We start from the raw sequence: 21,243 nt of genomic DNA, 5'->3' as shown, positions 1-21,243 counted from the left end.
TAATAGATATATGGGCGATAATTTTGATTCAAATAAACCAGAATCCCTATTTTTAATGTATTTTTGATGTTAATAATTTGTATGGTGCATCCTATGAGTATGCCCTTCTTTTTTCACCAACAGGCTCATTTGAATGGGTTGAATTAAATTTCGATATAAATCGGGAGATTAATAAATTTTTAAATAATACCGAAGGTTTTGGCTATATACTTGAAGTTGATCTAAAGTATCCGGAGGAATTATATGATCTGCATAAAGATTTACCTTTATGTCCTGAACACTTTTTACCTCCAGACAGCAAACATACAAAATTAGCAACTACCTTGTATGATAAAAAAGAGTATATAATACACTATAGAAATTTAAAACAATGTTTAGACTTGGGATTAAAATTAACAAAAGTACACCGAATTTTAAAGTTTAAAGAGTCACCATGGTTAAAACCGTATATAGATAAAAATACTGATTGTAGAAAGGCTGCAAAAAATGAATTTGAAAAAGATTTTTATAAATTAATGAACAATTCAGTTTTCGGTAAGACTATGGAAAATGTTAGAAAATATAAAGATGTTAGAATAGTTACAAGATGGTCTGGTAGATATGGTGCTTCTGATATGATTTGTAAACCAAATTTCCATAGTCTTACAGTTTTTGATGAAAATATGATTATTATTGAAATGAAATGTGCTGAAGTTAATTTTAATAAACCAATCTATGCTGGTTTTTGTATTTTAGATACGTCAAAAACTTATATATACGACTTTCATTATAATTATGTAAAGAAAAATTTAAAAAATGACGATTCTAAATTAATGTATACAGATACAGATAGTCTAATTTATCACTTTACTGTACCTAATATATATGAAATCATCAAACGTGATATTGCAAAGTTTGATACCTCTGACTATCCACCAAATAATATTTACAATATGCCGTTAGTAAATAAAAAAGTCTTAGGATTAATGAAAGATGAAAACAATGGTAAAATTATGTCGGAATTTGTTGGATTAAGAGCAAAACTTTACGCTTTTCAAATATATAAATCTGAAGAAGATCAAATTCAAGCATATGAGTCTGATGAAGAAATAAAAGATGATACGGTTAAAATGCGAGCAAAAAGTGTCAAAAAATCAATTTTGCGAACTATAACGTTTGATGATTATAAACTATGTCTATTCGATAATATAAGAGTAAAAAAAGATGAATATGTTATAAAAAGTAGAAATCATGAAGTAAATACACTTCTTCAAATGAAATTAGCTTTAAGTTGGGAAGATGACAAACGTCAACTTCTCGTAAATAGTACAGACACTTTACCATGGGGTTATGAAATACCAAGTTCACAAAAGTTGCCAATTTTGAAAACCATCAAAAAGACCAAGATTATTGTAAAATTCAATTTTTAAGTAATTATATTGTAAGTAATTAAATTTTTAGTTAGATTTTAAGTAATTAAAAAATTAATGTTATGCTTTTTATAATAATAATAAAAAAAAATGGAAATTGTGAAGTGAAGTTCTCCTGCTGAGGCCAAATCGAACAGTGATGTTAACTGCTCTTCATCATCAATGAGCATCCGGTTGGTTCGATTCGGGAAGAAGATTGAAAACTCGTTTTCCACAATTCCCAAAATTTTTGGTCCATATTTTGTGTTGACTTTCTTAATTTCCGTGATTTGATAAATCTTGTTCAGTTGCAGTTCTTCAAACTTTTTAGTTGGTAAAAAGTTCGGTAAGTTGTTGATTTTATTGATAGCACTCAAATCCATTTTTGAATTATTAAGCTAAGAAATAGATAGAAAATAGTTAATAATAATAGTAGAAATTAGTTATAAAATAGAATAATGAAATAAATGACTTACTTGATTTTCCGTAGAGTACACAATTTTAAATATTTTTAACAAAAGACACAAATTTTTTTTAAACTGAACAACTGATTGAAGTAACTGCAGGCAGAGGACTGAAATTTGGAGGCAAGTAAGTATAACTCCCCACCAACGATCCCCTCCCAACGACGACGCCAAAAACAGGTTTAAACTTGTCGGATGACGTAAAAACATGATGTAATCGAGAGAGTAGGAGCTAAAAAACGTTAAAATTAAAAAAAACTCTTATCCCAAATCGATAAAACAGAACATCATTCGGTATAATACCGACTGTTGATACCCACAATCGATAACATAGATCACTAATTGACATCAACTGTCGATAAAACTTACCTCAAATCGATAAATAGACCTCATTACCTCCATTTCATCCCACCAGAGCGGCGTAAGTATCGATCTTTCTTGCATATCCTTATACCACAAGTCATTTAAATATATATAAAATTCATCATCACATCAAATAAGTGCATATCACATCAACACCAAAGCTGATACACGGCAAAGGTATCAGCTCTGCTGTTGGGGTGGTAGCATTTTGATCTCAAACAATCGATCAAAAAATCGATGATTATCCCCCAACAGTCGGTAAATATCGATCACCAGATCAATGATAATCACCCAACAGTCGGTAAATATCGACCAACAAATCGATGATAATCCCCCACAACAGTCGGTAAATATCGACCACCAAATCGATGATAACCCCACAACAGTCGGTAAAAAATAACACAAAAACCCACCATCGGTATCACAGAAACCCCACCAACGACCGTCGGTAATGCAGAAACCCCAAATGTCGGTACTGCAGAAATCTACTTTATCGGGGCATCAAAACGACCTTGTTTAACTACTTAAATTTATGACAATAAAGTTAGCCGACATCTAAAAATTTTTAGAATTTTTTTTTTATTAAAAAAATTATTCCAAAAAAATTCAAAAAAAAATTTTCACTTGTAAAAAACTTTAAAAACTGTATTTAATTATAAAAAAAAAATTAAAAAATTAAAACCGTCGGTTAACTTTAGTATCATTCTAAATTTAAAGATTTAAAAATTTAAGTACAATTTTATAAAATTAAAAGTTTGAAAAAAAAATTAATGACAATTTTTATTTGTTAATTTTCAATGATACTGAAATTAATAAACAGCTGTCATTTTTTTTTGTATTTTTATACCAATTATTTATGCAAATTTTTTATGCAAATTTTTTAAAAATATATTTTTTTTTATGAAACTGAAATTAAGAGACACGACAATTTTTTTTAATATTTCTTGAAAAATAAACTAGGTCTAAAAATAATTCTTAAAAAATTGCATTTATAATTTTTTAGAAATTCTAAAAATGAAATTTTTAAAATAAATTTTTCTTGTAATTTATTTGTTAAAAAATTGTTAATAAAAATCAAAAAAATTGTCACGAGACTAAAATTAGCCAGCGCTCAACAATTTTTTATTTTTTTCATCAATTAAATTATAATTAATAAAACACTTAAAAAAATTTCACGTATAATTTTTCAAGTCTTCTACATGTGAAATTTTTTCTTTTAATATTTTTGTAATAATTCATTAAATTAAAAAATAATTATATAAAAATTTTCAGATGTCAGCTAAATTTATTTTTATAAAATTGCCAGATGTCAGCTGATTCAAATATTATAAATGATATTTTATTACAAGTTAGCAGTCATTTGACTATTTTTTAATTTCATTCAACAAAAAAATTTTTTATGTCATAATATTTATTTGTTACAAAAATTCTTAAAATTATTAAATATCTTGCAAGTTAATTTTCATATATTATAAATATTAAAGTAAAATAAAATATAACACTAAAGTTAGCCGACGTTTTTAATTTTTTGATATTTTTAAATTATTAAATTAGAACTAAAAATTATTTTTAAAAAATTACACTTACAGTTTATCAAGTTTTTTACAAATGAAATTTTTTTTTTATTTTGTAATCATTTTTTCAATAAAAAAAAAATTCTAAAAATTTTTAGTGGTTAACTTAATTTTCATAAATAAAATATGTAAATTTTTAAGTGAAGATGATAATTTCAAATGACAGAAAATTGAAATTAATCTATTAAATTCCTGTCATCATAATTGACAATAATTTCAATGATTTTCTAAAAATTAAAAAAATTAAAACATATTTCAAAATTATGACATTTAATTATAATACTAAAGTTAGCCGACGATTTTAATATTTTGATTTTTTTTTAATAGTTAAATTTGAACAAAAAAATATTTTTTAAAAATTGCACTTGCAGTTTTTAAAATTTTTTTTACAAGTGAAATTTTTTTTTAATCATTTTTTTAATATAAAAAAATTCTAAAAATTTTTAAATGTCAGCTAACTTAATTTTTATCATTTAATTTAGCTGTCACTTGACAATTTTTTAATTATTTTTTAACAAAAAAATTTCTTCTAAAAAATTATTTTCAAAAAATTGCATTTTTTAATTTATTAAAATTTCTACAAGTCCATTTTTTTTTTTTGCCATTATTTATTTATTAGGGAAAATTAAAAAATTTAATGACATTAAAGTTAGCAGTCACTTGATTATTTTTTAGTTTTTTTTTACAAATAAATTTGTTCCGAAAAATTATTTTTAAAAAATTGCATTTTTAATTTTTTAAAATTTCTACATGTCAATTATTTTAATAATTTTTTTTGCCATAATTTATTTGTCAAAAAAAATTTTTAAAATTATCAAATATCTGCTAAATTAATTTTCATCTAAATTTAATGAAAATTAAATTAGCCGACATTTAAAAATTTTTATAATTTATTTTGTTGAAAAATAATTTTTAAAAAATTAAAATAAAATTTTTCACATGCAGAAAATTTTAAAAATTATACATGAAATTTTTAAAAAATAGTTTTTTAATGCTAATTTTTAATTAATAAAAAATATCAAAAATTTCTGAGTGTCGGCTAACTTAATTTTCTTTAGATTTAATGTCATTTAAAAATTCATTAAGTACTTCCCAATTGTAAATCAACAGACTCGATAGAGTCTGGCGCCAAGTTCCGTTCTCAAGCCAGACTACCGAGTGTGTATATACCGTAAGCAGAATGGTTTTTTGAGGTTACAAATTTTTTTTCAAATTTATTTTGATTTTTTTTTTATATGATATTTTATAATAGTAGTTCATGCTTTTTATTACGCGTATTACTTGATTATTATCAATTATCTTTATAATTTCTATTTAAAATTACTAAAAATAATCAGCACAAACTATAGCGACCCAGATTTTTAGATTTTAACTTTTTTCTTATGTAAAAAGCGGACGGCCAGAGACTAAATAATATAAAAATGAATGCTAATCTTATAATAGATGGGAAACTACCGTGAAAAAAAGATATTTGACAGCTTGCAATTACACACGCCAGGCGGCGCAAGAATAACTTTTACATGAACTATAGCTTAAAGGGGATAGTTTGCCACCGGAAATGTATTAAATTAAAATTGTCAATTTTTATTATAATTACAAAAAATACTGAAATCCGAACAAAAACAGTTTCACTGTAAAAAAATCACGCCAAGTCCACGTTCATAAGACTATTAAGAAAAAAAAATTTTTATTTCTTTACAAAAAGATATAAAATAAAAAATTAAAAAATCCAAGATACCGATATGGTTGTATATGATTTTCGGAAATTAAAAAAAATTTTTTTGGAAATTTAAAAATTAAAAGAAACCAATTTTGGAACGTACTTGGCGTGCAGGATTGTGTACTTTATTTTTTTTTAAAAGTCCTAGTAGATAGATTTTAGGAATTTCATAAAAAGTGAAATATTTTGTAACCACGCACACTAAATACGTTACAAAATTGTTTCTTTTAATTTTTAAATTTACAAAAAAATTTTTTTTAATTTCCGAAAATCATATACAACCATATCGGTATCTTGGATTTTTTAATTGCACGACTCATGATGCGAAGCATCAGAGAGTGCTTTACGATCGAAAAATTTTTTTCACCTCATTTTAGCAACTATTTTTAGTATTATAGCCTTGTTAGTTCACGAAATCAAGATATTTTGCATACTATTGTCGAGATAATTTAATGGAGATTAATTTCATATTTTCTAAAAATTGATTTACTGCAGTAGAAACGGAAAAAAACATCAAAATAGGTCAAAAAATTTTCCTGTCCGTCATGTATGAAACCCCGGAAACACTGTAACTTGTGAAAAAATCAATTATTTGAGTTAAATTTTTTTTTTTTTTAATTCTAATCGACGATTGTAGGTCACTGAATGCGAATGGTTAATAAATTCAGTGTCGTTTAATTACAATTATTAAAAAACGAAAACTACAAGACTGTATATCTATATATATCCATGTAAAATTAACATGGATGGTGATATATCTATATCTATAGATATTATGTACATTTTATTCCACCAGGGGCGCTTGTGCAGTACCTTCCTACTACAGCTGTTTTTTCGGCAATTAATTTTGAACGAATTAAAATTTTTTTTTTTTTTAACTTCCCGCTAAGAAAATTGAAAATTTTCAAAAATCGGGAAGTTATTGGTTTTACCCCGTTTTTCGAAAATCGAGTTTTCATCAGATCTCGACGTTTTGAGGTCCTAGGAAGCTTTCCTGACTATTCCCGCGAGGGTGTCACTATGTCTGTATGTATGTGTGTGTGTGTGTGTGTGTGTGTGTTGTGTGTGTGTAAGTATGTAAACCTCTTATAACTTTTGAACGGTTGAACCGATTTCATCGCGGTTGGTGCCATTCGAAAGGGCTTCGCCAAACTTAGATTTCCTGATAATTTGAACCGATTCGGACCGATAGATTTTGAGAAATTTGGAGAAATCTAAAAAAAAGTAGGAAAAAAAATTTTTTCTGAAGTGGTTTTTTTGGGATAACTTTTAAACAGCTCAACCGATCGATTCCAAAAACTAATCAGCTCTCAACTTTGAAAAACCACGTCGATCGCCGCCAATCTGGTCAAAATCGGTTGATTCGTGAGATATCGAGAACGAAAGAAAACCGAAAAAAGTGTTTTTTCAGAGTTACTCCGAAATTTCTAGTTTGACCAATTGAAACTTAGAAATTATTTATAAGGCTTAAAAAACTACGTAGAATGCCGCCAACCGCATAAAAATCGGTTCATTCATTCAAAAGTTATTGCGGTATGAACATTCAAAAAATAGTGTTCTATGAAACTTCTATCAGACTTTTGAGCTCAAAGAGTTCAAAAGCATAGAAAAGGTATCTTTTTGAGCTCGGAGAGCTTAAAACAACACACAGATTGTACTTTTGAGCTCGAAGAGCTCAAAAAAGCGGCCAGGTATTAACGGAATTAGCGGGAAGTTGCAGGGATGGCCTTTAGGGTCAACCGTTTTCCTAATTTTTTTTTTTATATTTCATAATTAAATGAGCATTACGAGTCGTGCATTTTTGGATTTTCCAAACTTTTTTTTATTTCATATCTTTTTGTAAAGAAATAAAATTTATTTTTCTTAATAGTCTTATGAACGTGGACTTGGCGCGATTTTTTTACAGTGAAACTGTTTTTGCTCGGATACTTACTACATCACCGAGAGTTAGTACAATATAAAATGACACTTCATCATAATTCCTTTAAATTATTGCGAATCACCCAACTACACAACCGCCAGCTGATTATTTTTCAAACCGTTTAAACACTTGGCGCCACCTAGCGCCAAAACTTCAAACCAACAATTTACCTTCCTTATCTACAGAGCCACCAACTATAGTTTCTACCTTGTGATGCACCTAGTGCATCCAACAGGTGACGCTACCTGTTATTAGAGCGCTATCTATTATGAGAGCGTGAATTCAAACGAAATATTCAAATTAGTAAATATTAAATGATTAAAATTAGTTAAATTTTATATTCGAAGTAAATATTCAAATCATTTATTTCATGCTTTTACTCTTACCAGTTGTAATAAACATCTTTTGATTAATTCTCTTTTATTTACAAAAGAAAATAAAATAAAATAAGGGGAAAACATATTTCGGTACAAAAGGACATTGTAACCGAATTTTCAGAACCCATAAAAGGTACTTGAGTAATTCCAGGACTATTTCTCGCCACATGGAATTTAAAACCCTATGAGGAAAAGTCGTAAAAGACACGAGTGAAACTCAATAAACCCTTGTTCTAAAAGGAACAAAGAATAATAAAAAACCATATGTAACTAAACAAAAATAAGATTGTTAAATAACATTTACTGTTAAAATCTAACTTTATATAATATTGAAGTTGAGCAAAATTAAGTTAAAATAATTAATAATTATTATCTTGTATTTAATTTATAATTAATAATTATTATTTAATTAATTTACTATTAATTTATTATTGAATCATTATTTAATTATTATTTAATTTATAATTAAACGATAATGTCTATTCTTTTATACATGATAATAATTAAATTGACTTATAATTTTATTAGAAAATCTGATTGTAAAATAATAGAAATAATATTTAATTCAAGTTATTAATTAGTCAAACTCAAACATTAATCCAACATATTATAAACAATATAATATATATATTTTCATGTTATAGATTATTATCATTTTTATTGTAATTTAATTTCAAGTTAATTATAAGTTAATTTTATTATAAATAGATTTTAAAAGGGTCTGTTAAATTAATAAAAATAGTTAAATAAACATAATGACTGTATTGCTAAAAGTGTATATTAGTGAAGTCCAACTTTCAGGCCGATAGGCTGAAATAAATATATATAGATATAGAGAAAATACATGTTAGTATATAAGGATCATTTATATGTAGTAGAAAATGTGTGTGCTTATGTATTCCTTAGAGTGGATGTATGTATGGAACACTGATAGAAGAATTTGTTTATAGTTAAAAAGATTTCTTAATATTTAACAAATCATTTATTAGAAGCCATTTGTTAGTCCTTAACAAATATTTGTTAGTATTTAAAAAGATTTATTAATATTTAATAAATGAAAATCAGATTTATTATATACAAACAAATCATTTTAAATACTAAGAAATATTTGTTTAATACTAAAAAATGGTCTGTAATAAATGATTTGTTAACTATTAACAAATATTATTTAATGCAAATAAATCCTTCTATCAGTGAAGTTATGGTGGGAGAAGAACGGAGTTTGAAGCTCTTCGGAAAAACTATGTAACGACACTTCTCACCGAGAGCTTAGATTGCTACACTGATAGAAGGATTTATTTGTATTAAAAAAATATTTGTTAATAGTTAACAAATCATTTATTAGAGACCATTTTTTAGTATCAAACAAATATTTCTTAGTATTTAAAATGATTTGTTTGTATTTAATAAATCAGATATTCATTTATTAAATATTAATAAATCTTTTTAAATACTAAGAAATATTTGTTAACGACTAAAAAGTGGTCTCTAATAAATGATTTGTTAAATATTAACAAATATTTTTAACTATAAACAAATCCTTCTATCAGTGTAAGATCACGTCATTGTAAACCTCAATTTTATATTTTGAAGCTTTTTAATATTTTGTCAACTTGAATAATAAATTGAAACCAACTGTCTCAAACACAGAAAGAATATTCTCTCAACTTCTACGCGCAAACTTCTCATTACAGTAACCATAAATCCAATCATTGATTACTGTTCTTTAGTTCTAATTGATTCATCAAAAAAGCTAGATTATAAATTACAACGTCTTACAAATAACTCTATCAGATTTATCTACAACTTAAGGCGTGACGAGCATATTACTCCATATAGACAATCACTAAATTGGTTAACGATCAAATCTAAAAGACGTTACTATCTGGCTTGTTTTTTATATAAACTCCTCAAAACTGGTGCACCTAAATACTTAAGAAATCTCTTTGTGGATGAACCACCAGATATCAGAAGATCTGAAAGAATAGCCGCCAAATATAACAATAATTTCAAAATCCCAAACTTCACCAGCTTAGTCTATGAACACTCTTTTGTGGTATCCGCTATCCGACTTTGGAGGGAATTACCAATTGAAATAACTAACTTACTGAGTCTTGATACTTTCAAGACCAGTTCCTATGAATTTTTTCTTCACAAGGAACGAGAAGGCCAACCATGAACGTCTCACAAATTACCTAACTCAGTTTAATTTTTGGATCAACTTACTTACTAAAAAACTATTTTCTTTTGTGTTTGCTATCAAGAAATCTACCTGCTATCAGTCTTAAACAACAAATTAATCATATTATACAAATTAAATTATTTCGTCTATCTACATAAATTATTCTTGTAAAGATTTGTTGAGTATATTACATACTAAAGTTTTCATTTTTCTTTATTGCTCATTACGTGTACTTTAATAAAATTGAAATGTATACTTTGCCATTTGGCCATTGCCTTGGCATTAAATCATAAATAAATAAATAAATAAAAAAATAAATAATTTTGATCAAAATTAAATAACGTCTAAATAGAATTCTTTTATTTAAAATGATTCCTTTCCCGCGCTGAAACCGAGTATTTTAATACTCCCGGGCGAAAGAACTACAGTAAAGTTTTCAATAAATAAAAATAACATCCACTAGATGGAAGCACAAAAGTAAAGTTGTCGAACCTGCGGACGTAAATCTTACCGCAGCGACAGTCAGTGTCTGTTCGCATCTCTCTCTAGCTGGTCGTTTTCCCAGTGCTCGCGGTCTCCCTCGGCCTCCCACACTCCCACAATTAATGTAAAATAAAAACAATAAAAGTGTCGAAAAAAAAAGTGCATCAGGGTAAGACTCGTCTGGGACTTGTCCGGACTCGTCAACATACATCAGTGAACGTCGACAGTCTAAGGTTTTTAATGGCGAACTGTTAAACAATAATTAATTGTCCTCTGACAATTAGCCTCCAATTACAATGGAGCAGAGCTAACACTTGTCAACAATCATTTAAAATAAATAAATTTTATTATATTTGCCTTAAAAAAAAATTATCAAGTAATTTTTTAATTTTTAATACATATTAAAAAATAATTATAAGCTTTTGCTTGATATTTTTATTACACTTGTCAATATCATTATTGTATTGTTATTTATTTTAATAATAGTTGGTTGATATGGCGGTGATTGAAGAATTTAATTATTTATGTCGTCTATGTGCTACCAAGACTGGAATAATGATAATGGGATTTCCGATATTTGAACCTGGTGAAAGATTAAGAAATATTGACAAAAAAATAGCCGCTTGTTTGCCTGTACAGGTAAGAGAAAGTTTTTTTTTTAATTATTATTATTTTATGGAAATTAATTTAGCAAATATTTGAGATTTTTAAAAATTTTTGTAATAAATAATGATAATAAAATTATAATATTAAAGTTAGCCGACGTTTTTAATTTTTTGATTTTTATTTAATAATAAATATTTTTAAAAAATTTCACTTGCAGTTTTTGAAGTTTCTTACAAGTGAAAATTTTGTTTTAATTTTTTTGTAATAATTTTTTAAACAAAAAAAAATTATAAAAATTTTTAAATTTTTAAATTTAATTTTCATAATAAAATTAGCCGACGTTCAACAATTTTTGACTTTTTTTTATTAATTAAATTAGAAATAAAAAAATATTTTTAAAAAATTGCACTTGTAGTTTTTAAAATTTTCTACATGTGAAATTTTATCATCTATTTTCTTTTTTAATAATTTTTCAATAAAATAAATTACAAAAATTTTTAGATGTCGGCTAATTTAATTTTCATCATTAAAGTTAGCAGTAACTTGATTATTTTTTAGTTTTTTTTTTTAACAAATAAATTTGCTCCAAAAAATAATTTTTGAAAAATTGCATTTTTAATTTTTTAAAATTTCTACATGTCAATTTTTTTTTCATAATTTTTTTTGCCATAATTTATTTGTTAAAAAAATTCTTAAAATGATCAAAAATATAAAAAAAATAAAAAATCCAATTTTTTTAAAAATAATTTTTTTGGATCAAATTTATTTGTCAAAAAATAGTCAAGAGACTGCTAAATTTAATGTGATTATTATTTTACATTATTAATTATTAATTATTGGTGTTGAAGAAATTTATTATTTATTTTTTTATGAAAAAAAAAAAAATTAAAATTTATTTTTAATAAAAAATTAAAAAATTTTTTTAAACCAGGTTTCAACATGCGACGACCTGCCTAAAGTAATTTGCCAGCCATGTGCTTACAAATTAGACGAGATGTTTGACTTCCGCGAGAAATGTTTGCACACTGAGGAATTATTCATCGAGATGCTGAAAGAGGAGCTCAAAAATGAAGCTATCACTATTGATAACACCCTCACGGGGGTTGACGAGATACCCAATGTTATGCAGGCAGACATTCGCGGTATCCATAATCATAATCACAGTCACAACCACAACCATCTCCACAACCAGCATCATCATGATATTGGTGACATGCAGAATGGCATTGTTGATGAGCTGAGGAGCCAAGACTGCGTGGGTAATGATGAAGTCCCGGGTGATACTGGGAGTTTGCACACTATGAGGGTTATGGACGACATGGAGCTCGCCGGTGGAGAACAGGTTGTCAGTCAGGAGGAAATTCCTGATCAGGAGACTATTGAAGTCACTGGGATTGAGTGTTTGAATGGCGAAACTGTTGGGATAGATGAGCATATCCACGAAGTAAGTTTTTACACGCTTTATATTAGCTTCACTTGTATGTCAGTTTGTCAGTATGTCCAGTATGTAACTCTCCGTGGGTAATTTGCGCGCCTGAATATTTTTGATAATCAACAAATAATAGTTTAAAAAACTAAAAAATCACGCTTTTATAAATAAACCAAACTAAAAAGTAAAAATAAATAATAGTTTAAAAACTAAAACACGCTTTACATAGAAAACCAAACTAAAAATAGAAAATAAATTTTAATAAATTTAAATTAAGAATAATGTTAAAATTTCAATAAATATAAATTAATAATAGTGTAAATAAAAAAAATGTATTTTATTTTAAAAAAAGCGTGGGGTGCATGGTGTCAATAGTTATAAATATTTTATTGACAGATATGAGTAGAGTGATTATCATTTTGATAATATCTTAAAAAGCACCCCACGCTTTTTTAAAAATAAAATACATTTTTTATTTACACTATTATTAATTTATATTGAAATTTCTTAACATATTCTTAATTTAAATTTATTTTCTATTTTTGGTTTGGTTTTCTATAAAAAGCGTAGTTTTAGTTTTTTAAACTATTATTTATTTTTATTAATTTTATTTTAAGAAAAATTACAATTTGTTTTTAATGATAATTAAATTAGTAGACATTTAAAAATTCTTAAAATTTTTATAAATTAATTATTCATTTATTTATTTATTTATCAACATACATCGGCAATATACGTAAAAAGAAAATATATAAAATTAAATAACATTAATTAAGAAAATTAATTAGAATTTAATGAAAGAAAAACGAGAAAAAGACCATAATAATAATTTTTATGTGATTGAGCAATTATTTTTTAATATTTGACATAAATGCATTGAATTATAAAAAAAAAATTTTTTTTTTTAATTTCTATATCGACGTTCTAATTAGCAAATTGTCTAACTCTATTTTATTTATTTAAATAAATAAATAAACCCATCAGTCTAAGCCATCAACAGTTAGTACATAAAAAATTTTTTGATGTATAACAAGATGACTTATAGCTAGCATAGTAATTCAATATTAAAATTGCTAAATGAAAAGACTAATTTATTTATTTATTTATTTCTTTATTAACAAAACCTGACAGCCTGTATGGCCAGTTATGAGGTTACAAAAAGATACATTAATATATGTTGTAAAGTGTTTTACACATGTTGCAATAAGTAAATAAAAAAAAAGAAAAATATTAACAAAATATAAGTTATAGATGACAGGTGTTTGACTCTGGCGTATGTAATACTATATTTATTATTAAATTACTATAGATTAGATAAACTCAATATAATATGTATGATGTGTTAACAATCGCAACTCAAGAAAATAATAGGAATTAACAAAAATAAAAAGAGAAAAAAAATAAAATAAAATAATAATAACAATACTTATAATGTATATTTGATATATAAAGATCGGTGTTTTAAATTTAATAAATCAAAGATAGTTAATATTATAAGCCAGCTACCCAATCCAAATTGTTGGAGAATGACTAATTTTTCATTATTAATTGTTCACCATAATATTTTATCGGTATGAAGTCTCAATACCATCAGAGAAAATTTAGGTGACGATAACAATTCAAATTTGTTTAGACAATTATTATTAGAGAAAGATGTAATTTTTTACTCAGTGTAACTTTTTTATTATTATTATATTATTATTACAACAAAAAAAATTACATCTTTCTTTAATAATAATTGTCTAAACAAATTTTAATTGTTATCGTCACCTAAATTTTCTCTGATGGTATTGAGACTTCTTCATACCGATAAAATATTATGGTGAACAATTAATAATGAAAAATTAGTCATTCTCCAACAATTTGGATCGGGTAGCTGGCTTATAATATTAACTATCTTTGATTTATTAAATACTTATAATTATGTAAATCAACAAGTGTTTACTAAAGGCCGTGTGCATAATTTAAATATTGAGTGCAGTGTAAATAAATCATGATTTATACAAAAATATTGTATCAAAAAATGAAGCTATATTGAGAAGAAAAATTTATTTTGAAAAAAAAATGAGCAATTTTGTAATCAAAAATTAATTTGTACTGAATAATACTTTAGCTGAAGAAATAAAAAATTTTTCACAGTAATCTTCTTGTTGAAAAAAAGGGTAATCTATATATATATAGGAGACTTTCTATAGATATAGATAGTCACTCATCACGATATCTCTGGAACTATAAGACCTAGAGACTTGAAATTTGGCAGGAATATTCCTTTTGCCAAGTAGAGGTCAGCTAAGAACGGATTTCACGAAATTCCACCCACAAGGGGGGTTGCGGGGGTGTTCACGAAAAAAAATTCATATTTTTCAATTATGGCTTTTAATAGTTCAAAACTTGGTCAGAATGTTTCAAATTACATTTAGAAATTTTTTAAAAACGAATTCTGTGACATTCCACCCCCCTGGCGTGCCCGTGCGTGGGCGTCAAATTAAGAAAAAATTCGTAAATTTCAATCTATAGCTATTAATACTTTGAAACATGGCCAGAATGCTTTTTTGGCGTTTTTGAGCTGTTAAGAATAAATTTCATTAAATTCTACCCCCACATGTCCGTGCGTGGGCGTAAAATTAAAAGAAATTGTACCTTTTAATCTATAGCAGCTGAAGGATTGAAACTTGGCCAGATTGATTTTTTTGGAGTTTTTGAGCTGTAAAGAATGAATTTTATGAAATGCCACCCTCACAAATCCTTGCGTGGGCGTTAATTAAAAAATTATAAAATTCAATTCCTAAAGGATAATAAGAAGGCATTAAATATAAAAAAAATTAAAAATTTTTATATAAGGTAAAAGCCCTAATAGATGATCATGTACCATTATATGATCACTCTATGTATTTGTATACCTATATTTGTGAATATAGATATATAAATACACGTATATTGTACGCCACGCGAAGCGGGCGGGTAACGGCTAGTAATTTATAATTGGACTATTGCTACATCAAAATGTTAAAAAATAACCCTCTAAAAAATAAGGAGTTAGACCAATTGCTAATTAGACCGTCGATATGTGGAATTTTTTTTTCATTGTAATTTTATTATTATACAATTAAAAAGAAATTATTAGATTCAGTTAAATTCAGCATCATTTTTTTATCCAAAAATTGATCATTTTTTGCTTTTATTTAAAAATTAATAAGAAAATAATTTTGAAAAATTGTCTTGAAAATATTTCTAAAATTCTACAAGTGGATTTTTTTTTTAATTCCCAGACATAATTTATTTCTTAAAAAAAAAAAATCTAATAAAAATCAAGTATTTATTTTTTTTTTAGTATTTATTAAAAATTTATTAGATTAATAAAAAAAATGCTCCAAAAAATCCCTAAACTTTTTTTCTAACAAACTAACTAAAAAAAAAAAAACAAAATTCCAGGTATTAAACCACCAAATTTAATTATTATACAATAAAAAAGAAATTATTAGATTCTGTTAAATCCAGCATAATTATTTTTTATCCTAAAATTAATAATTTTTTGCTTTTATTTAAAAACCAATAAGAAAATATTTTTAAAAAACTGTCCTGAGAATATTTCTAAAATTCTACAAGTAAATTTTTTTTTAATTCTCAGGCATAATTTATTTCCTAAAAAAGCAATCAAGTATTTATTTTTTTTTTTTTAGTGTTTATTAAATTAAAAAAAATGCTCCAAAAAAATCCCTCAAATTTTTCTCCAACAAACAAACTAAAAAAAAAAAAAAATTCCAGGTATCAAACCACCAAATCGCAATCCACTTAGACGGCGACATGACAGTAGTAGGCAACCTGACCGTAAACAACCACCTGGGAATAAACTACGTAACAGCAATCGTCCCAGAGCAGCAAACCGAAGACGAGCAAATCCTGCACTACTGCGAGAACGTGAAGTACGAAGGAGTGGACGTGAAAGAGGAGTATCAAAGACTGCAACTTTCCGAAGTTCCTCCGTCCCACTCAATCGAGTCAAGCTCAGAAACTTTCGTCGCCACAGTCGAGTCCACTGATACCGCTCTAAACTCCCAGATACCTTCCCCCGAATTACCCTCTACAAGCCAGGAAGCTTCCAAGCCGGACCCTGTGGAGTACACCAAGGAGTCCAAAGACACTTTAATCGAGAACGTGATAAGCAATCCTTCGATTGACCAGGCCGGTGCTAAGTGGTACATATGTCCTTTTTGCAGCGAAATGACCAACGAGCCCTCCAGTCTTCTCGATCATTACGACCAGCATTTCTGCTCTTGTCCCTGCGGGCTTAATTTTGTCAGCCTAGAAGATTTTAATACCCACGAACAGCAGTGTCCTTTTTCCAGCGACTCAAAATCTTCTATTGCCAATGACAATCTTGATGATGAATCTTCAACTTCTATTTCTGTTTTAAATTCTATTTCTGAGTCAGCTAACGAAGTTAGCTGCATTAATAATGAAAATGAAGCTGGAGAAAATGAAAAATTACAATCAGGCGTAAGACCAAAATGGACACCTAAAATTTGTACTCAATGTGGAAAGCAATATCGTACTAATTATAAATTACAAGAGCACATGCGTAAGCACACTGGAGAAAAACCATTCCAGTGTAAATTATGCGAGAAAGCTTTTCGCAGTAAAATTGGCTTGGCTCAACACACAGCGACGCACACTGGCCAGTTTGACTACAGCTGCTCAACCTGCGGGAAAGGTTTCCAGTGCAAGAGTTACTTGATAGTCCACCAGCGAGTGCACTCCGATTTAAAGCCATACTCTTGCGATACTTGCGGGCAGAGCTTCAAAACAAAGCAGTCGCTGCTGGACCACCAAAATAGACATCTAGGTGTTAAGCCCTACGTGTGTGAAATTTGCGGAAGGAGTTTTATAACTAAGGGCTTATGCAAGAGCCATCAGAAAATTCACTCGGGTACTGACAATCGTCAGTACCCTTGTCAGGTTTGTAATAAAATGTTTGTGAGTAAAAGTTACTTAAATACACACCTGAGGATTCATACCGGAGAAAAGCCGTACTTGTGCGAGGTCTGTGGTAAAGGATTTTTAACAAGAGTGGACTTGCGCATTCACTCCACTATGCATACAGGTGAGAAGAGCTTTAAGTGTGAAATTTGTAATAAGGTTTTTGCAAGAAGAGCCGCTCTCAGGTGCCACAGAAGGTCTCATACTGGAGAAAGGCCCTACAGGTGCGATGTTTGTGGGAAAACTTTCACCCAGTTTAGTCCTATGACCATTCACAAGAGACTTCATACGGGAGAAAGGCCCTATGAGTGTGATGTTTGTAGGAAGACTTTTGTTTCTAAGTCGACGATGATGTGCCACAGGAAGAAGCATAGGTTGAGCGATGAGTTGGGGGATAAAGACACTGGGAATGAGGAGGGATCTAATGTTGGGAGTGCTGAGGTTACTGAGTGCGCGGATCGTCAAACAGACTGATTTTTGGGTTAATTTTTCTTTGTTAGATGCGATTTAGAAAGTTTTGGGACTGAGATAAGGGTTTTTTTGTAAATTTGAATATCTTGAGAAAAAATTTGTGACACGAGTAAGATGAATTTTTTTTATTCTTATAATAAATTAGAGTTTGCAGTCACTACGTGACTGCAGTGACTTGTGAACTATAAATAAATAAAATTTTTATTAAATAATGACTTTTGTTAAATTGCAATGTACTTTCTTAAATATTGATGTTTTTTAAGATATAAGCTCATTTTGATGTTACACTCGTCAAGAGCTTTCATTTGAGTACCCACATGCATTTTCATATATTTTTTATATATACATATATAAAATATATATAAATATATGAAAAATTGATGTGGGTACTCAAATGAAAGGTCTAGATGAGTGTAATGTCGGGAGGAGCTTATATTTTGAAAAATGTCAATAGTTCACAAGATACAAGGTCATTTCTTAATAATTGACATTTTTTAAGATATAAGCTCATCCTGATGTTACATTTATCAAGACCTTTCATTTGAGTACCCACATGCATTTTGATACATTTTTCATGTATACATATATGTAATATATATAAATATATGAAAAATTGATGTGGGTACTCAAATGAAAGGTCTCGATGAGTGTAATATCAAGATGAGCTTATATCTTTAAAAATGTCAATAGTTCACAAGATACAAGGTCATTTCTTAATAATTGACATTTTTTAAGATATAAGCTCATCCTGATGTTACATTTATCAAGAGCTTTCATTTGAGTACCCACATGCATTTTGATATATTTTTCATGTATACACATATGTAATATATATAAATATATGAAAAAATGATGTAGCTACTCAAATGAAAGGTCTCGATGAGTATAGCATCGGGATGAGCTTATTATATCTTCAAAAATGTCAATCGTTCACAAGATACAAGGTCATTTCTTAGTTATATAATAAAAATTTAATTGATATAAAATTATTAAGAAATTTTTAATGTCAACTTCAGTGTCATAATTTCTTTAATAACTTGCAGTGAAATATAAAATTTCAAAGTTTGATTAACTTTATTAAAAAAAAAAATGTCAATTTTTCACTCACTAAAATTTTAATTGAAAGCAATTGTAATTTTTGATTTATTAATTTTTTAAATAATCAATAATAACCTTATATTATCTTATTTTGACACACTTGTCCTCTGAAATCATATTTTTACAGCCCTATAGATATTCAAATTTATCTAAAAAAATTTTTTGGTCTACTAAATCAAAAACTTTATATTTATTTAAGACTGAAAAACTTTTTAACTTCTACTTTATTAACCGCAGCGTTGAATTGATTAAAATCAATAAATAAATAGCCAGGAAAAAGTTCGATACATTAATAGATAAGTAAATAAAATTTTTTACAGTCCTAATAGTGTATTTTTTAACAATATAAAAATTTTTAGTCTTAAATTCATATCGACAAAAAAAATTAATATTTGCATTTAATCAATTTCAATTTTTGTTTATAATTAAAATAAAAAATTATTAATATTAAACAAAAATAATATTGAATTCTTGATAATGTAATATGTAAAAAAAAAGTATATATTATATATTAAAATATTATAAGTGTAAATATGTTTTGAGTGAATAGTTAATTATAAAAAATTAAAATTACGTTCATGTAATATTACGCGTTGATTAAATTTTATTTTATGTACTATAAGATTATAATAATAATTAATATTATAATTAATTTTTTCGTACAATTAGTCTGAACAAAAAATGTTATTTTTTTTATTAAAAATTTTGAGTATTTTTTAAATTGACTGTAATTTAATCAATTGTATATTTTATAATCTTGTAGTACATAATAATATGTATCTATTAATTATTCTTATAAACAATTATAATAATTATCATTGTCACTTATTACTACCATTAATAATATTTATTAATATGTGTATCAGTTAATTATTATTTTTTGAATTAATAAAAAAAATTTCTTAATACATTGTTTTGTAATTGTAATTAATTATTTTTAGGAAAAATTATTAATAAATTTTTTTTACTAAAAAATGCTCTTTATTTATAATAATAATAAACAATAATCCGATTTTTAGAATCTAAAACTAATAAAATAAACATACAATCCATACAATTGTTAATGGAATAATAAATTTATAATTTTCACAATTTAAAAAAAATATTTGACAATTGTACACGGAAAGAACAAGATGACACTGAATATAATCCCAGATTATACTAAGTGAAAAAAAAATTTCAGATAGTAGCTAGTATAATCCAGATATCACTCAGTATAATCTGGATTTTTTGAGCTTTTAAAATAAGCTCACCTCGGCATTACACTCATCAAGACCTTTCATTTGAGTACCCACATCAATTTTTCATATATTTATATATATTATATATATGTATATATGAAAATGCATGTGGGTACTCAAATGAAAGCTCTTGATGAGTGTAACATCGGGATGAGCTTATATCTTTAAAAATGTCAATAATTAAGAACTGACTTTGCTATCTTGTCAACTAACGATATTTTTGAGGATATAAGCTCATCTCGATGTTACACTAATCGAGACCTTTTATTTGAGTACCCACATCAATTTTTCATATATTTATATATTTATATATATTACATATATGTATATATGAAAAATATATGAAAATGCATGTGGGTACTCAAATGAAAGCTCTTAATGAGTGTAACGTCGGGATGAGCTTATATTTTAAAAAATTTCAATAATTACGAACTGACCTTTCATCTTGTGAACTATTGACATTTTTAAAGATATAAGCTCGTCTCGATGTTACACTCATCGAGACTTTTCATTTGAGTACCCACATCAATTTTTCATATATTTATATATATTACATATATGTATATATGAAAAATATATGAAAATGCATGTGGGTACTCAAATGAAAGCTCTAAATGAGTGTAATATCGGGATGAGCTTATATCTTTAAAAATGTCAATAATTAAGAACTGACTTTGCTATCTTGTCAACTAACGATATTTTTGAGGATATAAGCTCATCTCGATGTTACACTAATCGAGACCTTTTATTTGAGTACCCACATCAATTTTTCATATATTTATATATTTATATATATTACATATATGTATATATGAAAAATATATGAAAATGCATGTGGGTACTCAAATGAAAGCTCTTAATGAGTGTAACGTCGGGATGAGCTTATATTTTAAAAAATTTCAATAATTACGAACTGACCTTTCATCTTGTGAACTATTGACATTTTTAA

At 26.8% G+C, this 21,243-nt stretch overlaps 1 protein-coding gene across 1 annotated transcript; it reads left to right on the top strand.

Annotated features, from left to right (window-relative positions):
• The first annotated feature begins 10,511 nt into the window (after window positions 1–10,511).
• On the top strand, window positions 10,512–18,085 carry LOC123270688 (zinc finger protein 260-like). The gene is made up of 4 exons (XM_044736852.1): window positions 10,512–10,848; window positions 10,959–11,111; window positions 12,010–12,522; window positions 16,273–18,085. The coding sequence occupies exons 2-4, from the start codon at window positions 10,968–10,970 to the stop codon at window positions 17,956–17,958; spliced, it is 2,343 nt and encodes a 780-aa protein (XP_044592787.1). The 5' UTR covers window positions 10,512–10,848; window positions 10,959–10,967; the 3' UTR covers window positions 17,959–18,085.
• Window positions 18,086–21,243: the final 3,158 nt, after the last annotated feature.

Source organism: Cotesia glomerata, linkage group LG1, assembly GCF_020080835.1.
Source record: "Cotesia glomerata isolate CgM1 linkage group LG1, MPM_Cglom_v2.3, whole genome shotgun sequence".
NCBI lineage: Eukaryota > Metazoa > Arthropoda > Insecta > Hymenoptera > Braconidae > Cotesia > Cotesia glomerata.
The sequence above is the reverse complement of the archived record's forward strand: the minus strand, read 5'-3'. Positions and strand labels throughout refer to the sequence as shown.

Coding starts and splice junctions, on each gene's coding strand:
- LOC123270688 (XM_044736852.1), top strand. CDS start 10,968: ATGGCGGTGATTGAAGAATTTAATTATTTATGTCGTCTATGTGCTACC. Junction 11,112..12,009: donor CCGCTTGTTTGCCTGTACAG/GTAAGAGAAAGT, acceptor TTTTTAAACCAG/GTTTCAACATGCGACGACCT. Junction 12,523..16,272: donor TAGATGAGCATATCCACGAA/GTAAGTTTTTAC, acceptor AAAAAATTCCAG/GTATCAAACCACCAAATCGC.